Source organism: Vombatus ursinus, unplaced genomic scaffold, assembly GCF_900497805.2.
Source record: "Vombatus ursinus unplaced genomic scaffold, bare-nosed wombat genome assembly UNPS02014768.1, whole genome shotgun sequence".
Taxonomy (NCBI): Eukaryota; Metazoa; Chordata; class Mammalia; order Diprotodontia; family Vombatidae; genus Vombatus; species Vombatus ursinus.
Genome location: NW_020954546.1, coordinates 33,043,713 through 33,053,710, shown reverse-complemented (window position 1 = coordinate 33,053,710; position 9,998 = coordinate 33,043,713). Strand labels below are relative to the sequence as shown.

General features: G+C 45.0%; 1 protein-coding gene across 1 annotated transcript in view; it reads left to right on the top strand.

The window, feature by feature from the left end:
* The first annotated feature begins 369 nt into the window (after positions 1-369).
* LOC114042941 (protein HEATR9-like) overlaps positions 370-9,998 on the top strand; it is a 14,767-nt gene continuing 5,138 nt past the window's right edge. The window contains 10 exon segments of the mRNA XM_027861719.1: positions 370-404; positions 3,175-3,305; positions 6,067-6,206; positions 6,692-6,707; positions 6,710-6,795; positions 6,959-7,015; positions 7,267-7,323; positions 7,674-7,731; positions 8,067-8,197; positions 9,119-9,439. Of these exon segments, the coding sequence (XP_027717520.1) occupies positions 370-404; positions 3,175-3,305; positions 6,067-6,206; positions 6,692-6,707; positions 6,710-6,795; positions 6,959-7,015; positions 7,267-7,323; positions 7,674-7,731; positions 8,067-8,197; positions 9,119-9,439 (1,032 nt within the window).

Sequence of the window (9,998 nt, the reverse complement as noted above, 5' to 3'; positions counted from 1 at the left end):
GATTACAATATTCAGCATGAGTCCATTTATGCCTCTTACTGTTTTTACATAAAGAAATATTTTATTTTGTCCAAAGCCCCTTCTGCACCTATGTATGTTATCCTATGACTTTTATTATTTTTATTAATATGGGTTATTATAGTTTTTCAATACTAAACCAACCCTGCATTCCTGGTAAAAATCTGACTTAGTCATAGTGCATAATGTTTTAAATATGTTATAATAGCCTCTTTGTTACTATATTTTTGTCTCAATAATCACTCAAAATATTGCTCTAACTTTTTTTCTCCACTTTATCTCTCTTTGTTGTTGAGTCCTGTCTGACTCTTTGTGATCCTGTAGACCATATACTGTCCAATGGGGATACGGATGTAGTTTACCATTTCCTTCTCCAGTGCATTAAGGTAAACAGAGATTAAGTAACTTATCCAGGATCACACAGCTGGTAATGTCTAAGGTCAGATTTGAACTCAGGTCTTCCTGACTCCTGGCCAAGTGCTCTATCCATGAGCCACCTACTGCCTCACTATCCCCCTTTGGTTTAGGTATTAGGACCATATTTGTCATAAAAGGAGTATGGCACAATCCTTTCTTTCTCATTTTTACAAATAATTGTATGAAATTCAATTAATTATTTTTTGAATGGTTGATAGAATTAACTTCAAAAATTCATCTGGTCCTTTTTTTTTTCTTTAGAAGTTCCTTTAAGACTGCTGTTCAATTACTTTTTTTTCTGAGATTGGGTTAAGTTAACCATTTCTTATTCTACTAGTCTAGATACTTCATATTTTTGTAATTATCCATTTCATTTATGAGTATTATTGGCATGTAATTAAGCAAAATATTTTCTAATAGTTTCCTTTATTTTCATTTGTTATAAATTCTCTTTTATTTTTTAACAATATGGTTTTTGGGGCAGCTAGGTGGTGCAGTGGTTAGAGTGCCAGCCCTGGAGTCAGGAGGACCTGAGTTCAAATCCGGCCTCATACACATACACTAGCTGTGTGACTTCAGGGCAAGTCACTTAACCCCAATTGCCTCATAAAAAAAAATTGGTTTTCTCTTTTATAACAGGTTATCTAAAAATTTATCTATTCTATTAGTTGTGGGGTGTTTTGTTTTGTTTTTTTTTTTTTTCAAAAGACCAACTCCTGGTTTTAATTATCACTTCAATGAGTTTTCTGTTTCCAATTCTATGTCTTCTTTGATTTTCAGAATTTCTTTTTTGTATTTTGTTTTGTTTAGTCTAAGTCATGTCCAACTCTGTGCGATTCCATTTGGGGTTTCCTTGGCAAAGGTACTAGAGTAGTTTGCCATTTCCTTCTTTAGCTCATTTGACAGATGAGGAAACTGAGGCAAACAGGGTGAAGTGACTTGCCCAGAGTCACACACCTAGTAAGTATCTGAGGCTGGATTTGAACTCAGGAAGATGAGTCTTCCTAACTCCAGGCCCAGTGCTCTATCCTGTGCACCACCTAGAGGTCCTGATTTTTGTGTTTGGTTGGGTTTTTTTTTTATACATATCCAATTTATTTATTTGCTCTTTCTTCTATTGATGAAAGGGTTTAAAGATATCAACTCTCTCCTAAAGACTACTTTAGCCACATCCCAAAAGTTTTGATATGTTCTCTCACTGTCACTTTCTTTAATGTAATTCTATGTTAGTTCTTGATCTTTGACAGACCAATTATTTAAATTATTTAGTCTCCATTGGTTCTTTTAAGTGAAGGAGATTAGAGATTATGACCTTGAGTTTAGAAAAATCAGGAGAATAAGCCACTGAGAGGTCTGAGAATGAATTCCGTGTTCAGATTTGCAGCCACCCAACCCGATTTTGAGGCCCAGAGATGAGAAGAGAGGAGCAGTCTGAATTGCAGTATCCAGCCCAGAAATGACTGAGACAACGACTTATCTAATAACAGTGCCTCGTTTGGATGTGAATTTCCTGACACCAGTGCATTAAGTCTGAGCCCAATCTGCCCAAAGATTGAAGTGATATAGAAGAAATTGTGCCCCCTACTCAGGTGTTGGGGGAAGGGTTTACACTTCTTTACTTTCTATCTTCAAAATGAATATCCCTTTATAAAAACTAAATAATCACAATGATCCGTCACAGAAATAGTCTGTTACACCCCTCCCGCTCCTCTTCCTCCCAATGTCTGATTCTTTCACTTCTCCAATTTTTCCTTTATGATCCACCCTTCAAAGATAAAGTTTTGCTTGTGACTGTTGCTTCCCCAGCTCTGTTCTCCCTCTCATATTCTTCTTCCCTTTCCTTGTCTCCAGTAGCTGGGCAGCTAGGTAAAGCAGTTGACAGAATCACGAAGTTCTGGGTCTGGAATCAGGAAAACCCGAGCTGTTGACAGGGAAGTATCAGTAGAAAGTCCCCCACCTCCCTTACCCCATATCATATAGTGGGAAGGTGGCTTCCCAAATGGGATTCTGATCCCCTGAACTTTTTCTTTTCTAGAATTCTACCAATATTGAGACTTTCAGGGCAGGATCTGACTTTCTCAGTCCCTAATTCCTTTGTCCTAGGGAAGTTTGCTGGAGTTTGCAAAGATCCAAGACCTCTCGGTTGAGAATTGTTTAGCAATGTTTTTCCTGTCTCTGTCCCTATCTCTGTCTCTTTTTGTTTCTCTCCCCTCCTCTTCTGCTTCTATCTCTCTCTCAGTCTCTTGGTCTCTCTCTGACCCTCTCTAACTCTCTCTCTATCTCTCTTGCTCTGTCTCTGTCTCTCTCTCTCCCTCCCTCTCTGTCTCTCTGTCTCTGTCTGTCTCTTTCTCTCTATCCCTCAGTCTCTCTCTGTCTCTCCTCCTCCTGCCCTTTAGCTTATCTATTCCAGGATATAAAGCAAGTTAAAAAGGACTTTGTTTTTGAGATGAAGAATATCTCATCTCCAAAGGGTAGGAGAGTAATACAGAGCAAGGACTGAGCCTGGGGCAAAGAACCCTAGAGCTTCTGTTTACCCAGGATGGGACCTGTTGCTCAGCATCCTGAAGATTCTCCATCCAGAATTCGGTGACCTTAATGTTTCCCTACCAGGGAATGGTTCAACCATGGATTCTCCTGGCTACCTCCTCCTTGAGTAGTTTTCCATAGTCCCCCAGAGGACATCTGACATTCACCATCTTACATCATCTTCTGCCACCTTTCCTGGTGCCATACTTCCAGGTTCCTCCTCATAGCTTCAGAAACAGGAGACATGCATTGTTCAAATATATACCTGGGGAAGTTGCCCTTGCCATCCACCAGTTTCCCTGAACTCACATGGAAATATCAGGAAGATGAGGAAAAAAGCAAAGGTAAGCCACGGATTAGTCAGGTCTAAGTATTGGGGAATGAGACTTGGGGAGGAAAAGGCTCATAGCCCTGCCCAGACTTCTGAGCTGAGGTGGTGGAGAGAGGGAGGTGAGAAGGGAAGATGCTAAAGCCCTAGTATAAGTTCAACATTGATGAGAAAAGAGACTCTATTTCCCCAGGCCATCCTCTACAGCCAGAAACCTGGCCCCAAGATGGTTCCCTCCTCCACTCCCACTCCCACTCCTCCTACTGCCAGATATCTGCCCCCAGGATGGTTCCTACTCCCACCCCCACTCTACCTACTGCCTGAGACCTGGGTCCAGCATGGTTCTTCCACACCCCCCCCACCCACTCCCTCAACTGCCATATGTCTGGCCCCAGAACGGTTCCTCCCCACCCCCACCCCACTCCCTCAAATGCCAGATATCTGGCCCCAGGATGGTTCCCACCCCCACCCCCACTCCCTCAACTGCCAGATATCTGCCTCCAGGATGTTTCCCCCCCCCACTCCCTCAACCCTATTTACCTGGCCCCAGTATGGTTCCTCTCTCCCACCCCCACTCCCCCTATTGCCTGATATCTGGTCCCAGGATGGTTCCCCCCTCTACCCTCCATTCCCACTCCCTCTACTGCCAAATACCTGCCCCCAAGATGGTTCCTACCCCCTTCCCCACTCCACCTACTACCTGAGACCTAGTCCCAGGATGGTTCCTCCCCCTCAACCCACTCCCTGAACTGCCAGATATCTGCCCCCAGGATGGTTCCTCCCCCTCTCCACTCTCACTCCTTCACTCTCCTCACACACATCACCCCCTTACCTCACCCCCTTCTCCAACATGTGAGGCCAGGCTTGTCTCTTCAATTCCCAGTTTGCACTGGAAATCCTACCTCACTACTTAGCACAGTAGCTCTCTCTCCCTTGGGTTTCCTCCCCATCATGCCTCTTTCCTGCTCTTGCCCTTATAGCTCAACACAAAGTTACTGATTACAACCACAGAATCCCTTCCTGCCACCAGGTATGAACCTGAATTCTGCTGCTCTGTGGGGCTAAATCTATGTCTCATATCCAGAGTCCTGGCTGTGAAGAGGCAGGAATGTTCACAGCCTGCCCATCTCTTCTCAGTAGCAGTTGCAGATAATCCCAACATTTCCTCTGTGTGCCAGAGAGCCCATAGCCTCAACTTGAGGTTTACAATTGGCTAAGGGAGGGAAGGGCCTTCATTAGCCAAGGGCCATTCAAGTGGACATTAGGTTTGTCTGTCCAATCCTCATCTTCCCTCTGTGTCTTTCTCTCTCCCCAATCCCATTGCCCTTTCACCGTTCTGCCATATAAAGATCAGTTAACGAAAATTCAATGAGCATCTATTAAGTTTCTACAATTTGCAAGGCATTGTTCTAGATTCTGAAAATTTAAGGACAAAAATAAAGCTTCTTGCTCTGAAGGAGTTTACATTCTACTGGAAAAAAATGAGAATGTTCAGCCTTGAGGAGACTCAATGGGATCAGAAAGCTTAACTTCAAGTAAACTTGTCTTTAGCACAGTGTGGCACATTGAAGGTGCTTAATAAATGTTCAATTGGGGCAGCTAGGTGGCACAGTGGATAAAGCACCGGCCTTGGAGTCAGGAGGACCTGAGTTCAAATCCGGCCTCAGACACGTAACACTTACTAGCTATGTGACTTTGAGCAAGTCACTTAACCCCAATTGCCTCCCCCCCCCCCCCCAAAAAATGCTCAGGGACTTGACTTGTGATTGGGACCAGAAGCCAGAGCTAAGAACTTTGGGGAGAAGTAAGAAAGTTATCTTGATGAAAAAAAGGACTTCTGAACTGTCCCAAGTGACAGAGCCCAGAGGAGGTCAGGCTAAGACCAACTGCCTTGTCCATGGTATTGTACAGCATTCTTCTGGATCACGTAGGCATTGAACTTGATCCTCTAAGGACTTTTTCCACCCTGAAACTCTGGGATTCTATGAAATCATAAGCCCTTTCATGGTGCTTTGAGATCACTAGAAGACAAGAGTAATACATTAAAGGCACAAGTATAGGTAAAGAGAAGACACAACTGTCCCTCGTTGCTGACCACATGATGGTTAACAAAGTGCTTTGAGATCCTGAAATGGCTAGGGAGCTGAAGGCTACCCTTCTTCCTCAGATGTGGTACCTGGGGAAATTGAGCCTGCTTCCCTATCTAGACTCTGGGTATGCAGACTGAGAGAGGGGAAAAACACACCAATTTTCTCCCTAGTCTGACTATCCTAGCAGGAAACCTGATGTAGGGGTGAGATACAGACTGGGAGTCACAAGATGTGGGTCCTATTTCTGTCCCTTACTAGCTGTGTGACCTTAGGTAAGTCACTTAGACTACATCTGTAAAATGGGGTTAATAATATTACACTACCTACCTTTCAATTCAGGAAAGTGCCAGGTGATACAATGGACAGAGTGTTAGACTTTGAGTCAGGAAGATCTGAATTCGAATCCTGCCTTAGACACTGCTTATGTGACCCTGGGCATCCCTTTCTCAGCTTCATTTTCCTCATCTGTAAAATCATGTGTAATCATAGCACCTACCTCCCAGAATTATTGTAAGAACAAAACCTCTCAGAGTTATTATGAGCACAGCGCCTGGCACATAGTAGGTACTTTATAAATATTTATTGGATTGGACCGAAATGAAGTAATATATGTAAAGTGCTTTGCAACCCTTAAAGTTATGTAAATGCTAGCTACTGGATTATAATTATTATACATATGTCCACCAGCTGGTGTCAGCAATATTCCCACCATCCCCCTTCATATGGAGAAAGTCAACCCCCAGGAATCCCAAGAACTCCAGCCATGTAATGAGATACCCAGATATCTGCATGGTACCAGAATTGAAGATTCCACACAAGGACTGGGAGTAAGATAGCAATGGATGAAACAGGCACAGTATCCCTAATCAAGGGTTTGGGCAAGGCAGTGGGTATAGGAAGGGGTCAACTATGCCACTTGATCCAGTCCCTTCTCCCCTCCAAGATGTCTAACTCCACAACTGAACACAACCTTGGGAAGAAGGAAAACCAGACGAGAGGGAGGAGATCACATGGGCAGAGAGGCTAACTGGGAAAATTGTCACTCTAAACCATCCAGCCCACCACAAACAGAAATAACCACTGGGATAATGAATAATGTCAAGGAAGAGTCAGACTCGAGGCTAAATTCAACCAACTCTCTAACTCTTAGAGAATGCACTTTGAGTCTTTCCCACCATGATTGTTTCCCTGACCTCTAGTAAAATAAGGTCTCTGGGGAAGGGGGGTGAGGAGGGGCCATGATTTTTGGAATATAGGAATGACAGGGGAGACTGGAGAAAGGGAGGCAGGACTACCCATCCCATTTGCCCAGCCAGGTCCTGTAACATTCGAAAACACAGAGTTAAATTCTCAACACAAAAGACCCAAGTGTCTGCAGACCACCTCATACGTCCCTTGAAGTGGCAGAGGCTAAAGGTGGGTAGCAAGTCTGACAAGAGAGCGAGGGGCTGCAAGGGAGTTCCACACATTCCCCCAACTCTTCTCCTGGATCTGGAGAGAGCAGCCCTGTGAACATGCCTCCTGGACCTCATGTCAGGCCTCATCCTCTGAATTCCTTTCTGTCTCCTTGGGTTGGCAGGACCTCACCCACAGCCTGAGTTCTCCCATGGAGGCTGAACAGGTCTATGCAGCTCAGGTGAGGGGATATGAAGGCCCCAATGACAGAGAGGGGTGGGGAAAATTCAGATTCTAAATCCCAGTTGTGTCCAGAATAATCATGGATCAATCTCCTCTCTAACCCCCCCAAACCCCAAAGCACATTCCTTTTTTCTTTGCCTTTCCCCTCCACACCCAGCCACCACCCTTACATGGGTCATGAGGGACCATAGTGAAGCATTCCCCATCTTGGTGAGGACTGAGGCCTAACTTTTTTTGTGGATCCTCCAGGCCTTGGGTAAACTGAGAATCAGCAAGACGTTTATCATAGAAGCACTCTGGGCCTCGGTGAGTTGAAGAGGAAAATCAACCTTGGACTGCAAGAAAAACAGCATAGAGAAATGGGGACATGTAGGTCCTTTTGAGATAGTGACAAGTTTGGAACTGGCCACAAGCATGGGCTACCCTGGGTGGAGAAGCAAGAGGGAGAAGGGAGCTCAGTCTCCTTAAGTCAAGTAGAATGAAGGGAGAACTCAGGAACACCTTCTCTGGAGCCCCATAGTAAAGGGTGATGAGGAGACACAAATAAGTGTTTTGCTCATGTCCCTATTGCTTTACTCCCTTGAGTGGGTTTGGAAATACCAGGGGACAAAGGAATGAGGGAGGTTGCTGACCCCCAACTCTCTAACTCCTAACAGGCCCAGGTAGGTCCTGAGAGAGTGAGGTATGAATCCAGCAGAACCCTTGCTCTCCTAGGTAAGTAGGTCCTCTCTCCACGGGGGAAGGCAAGAAGGGACTACAGTATTGTAATAATAGCTCACATTTGTACAGAACTGTGAGAGCACTTTAAGAGCATTCTTTACATAGAGCACTTTACACATACCATTCAACAACCCTGGAAGGTAGGTGTTATTGTTATTCCCATTTTGCGGACGATGTAACTGAGGCAAATTCTTAGGGAGAGTGGTTGAGAGAGCGTGGTTCCAATGAGCGCCTGAACAGGGGGTAGAGTGGAGGGAAGGGACCTTTACTGTGCCTTGGAGGACAATGTTCCCCTGGGCTGTCTCTTACCTAAAGCCTCTCCTGTCTAGGCTGCCTACATAAACATGTGATCCTGTCTCTCATTGAACAACTAAAGGGATGCTCCCTTAGTCGGAGGATGGACACTCTGATGGGACTTCATATGGCCCTCAATGCCTGGATCATGCTCTCCAAAAACAAGGTAATTGGGGAAGGGGAGGGTGAGACAAAATTCACCGGGTGCCAGGTGGGGCAGGAAGTAAGAAAGAAAATAAAGCAGCTGGTAGAAACGAGAATAGGGGAAAGCCAATCTGAGGGGACGAGAGAGTAAGGTAGGTGGTAATGAGAATATAACCTAGGAAACAATGCAGGTATCACATCCAGGCAGAGTCTGGCTTCTCAGATTCACCCATCCATAAATTAACATTTCTTGAGGGTTACTGTGAGAGGAAGCACAAAAGAAAGAGATAAGGTAGTCACCTGTACTAGGAGAAAGATGGAGAAAGGGAAGAGACATTTATTAAGTTCCTACTATATATGCCAGATACTGTACTAAGTGCCTTTTACAAATATCTCATTTGATCCTCACAACAACCCTGGGAAGTAGGTGCTATTTCCTCTTCACTATATAGTTGAAGAAACTGAGGCAGACAGATGTTAAGTGACTTGCCAGGGCCATGTAGCTAATAATTGTCTGAGGTTGGACTTGAACTTAGTTCTTCCTGAATCCAAGCCCAGTGCTCTAAAAATTGTACCACCTCACTCAAATCTTCTTAGGTTGGAAGCTCTATAGAAGGGTAGGGAAGGAGTGTTCTAAGTATTCTATCTCCCAGCCCCAGGGAGATACAAGGAGCACTTCATTGTACTGAAATTCCCAGATAGGTAGAGAGACACAGTCCCTGTTCTCAGGTAGCTCTTAATCTGACCACAGATGACTCAGTACTTGAGCGAGAAGCCAAGGTGTTCACATAAAAGTGCATAAGAATTTGGAGAAGACTCAATATGGGTTGAGATACATGCAGAGTAAGAGAACACTGATTCAAGCTTTAGTAGGAGTCAGGCGTCAGGGTAACAGGAAAAACATCTCCTACTTTCTCATTCACATGCATACACTCCTCCCCAGCAGGAGCCTATAGGGGCCAAGAGCTCGCTGACCAGGGTCCTGAAGTTGCTGGTGTTGGGGAAGAGCCCTACGGACAATGTGGCCCTGGAGGCAGCTCTGTGCCTGAGCTTCCTTGACCCTGAAAATTCCATAGCACGTGAGTTTCTGCTCCAGTGCCTGACCCAAGGAGAAATGAAGAGAAAGAAAAAGGTGTGGGGCTGCAGACAGGGAGGCTGGGCTGGGGAATCTTCCATCACAACCAAGGTTGTCCTTCCTTTGTCCAAGAAGGCCAACACATGCCCTAGTCCCTTCTGGCTGTGTCTTCCAATGGGAAATCAGTCGGTAAACATTTATTAAGTACCTACTGTGTGTCAGGCACTGTGCTAAGTGCTGGGGATACAAAAAAGGACAAAAAAAAACCAGTCTCTGCCCACAAGGAACTGAGAGTCTAATGGGGGAGATGATGAAGGAGAGGGGGAATGGGGCAGAGATCTGAGAAACCAGAGCAAGGAGCTAAGTGAGCTCTAGGTTTGCCCATTCTTGAGTTGATTGCAACATCAGGGAACATGTGTCTGACGTGTGTGTATTTAGTGTGTGAGTGTGTGTGTTCACACTGAGAAGCCCTCGAGATTAAGGAGTGCTCACTGCCCCCCTTCCTCCTTTAACAACCACCCCACCCCACCCTGATTCACCACCCAGTTTTGCTCCATCTCCAGAGAAGGCAGACTTGGTACTGGGAAGAGCACACTGGATTTGGAGCCAGACAAGCTGGCTTTGAATCCCAGCTCTCATATTTACTTCTCTGTGGAGCCTTGGACAAGTCATCATTAAGCTCTTCTAGGCCTGTTTTCTTATCCACAAACTATGTATGTGTTGGAGCTGGTATATGAGAGGAGGGGGG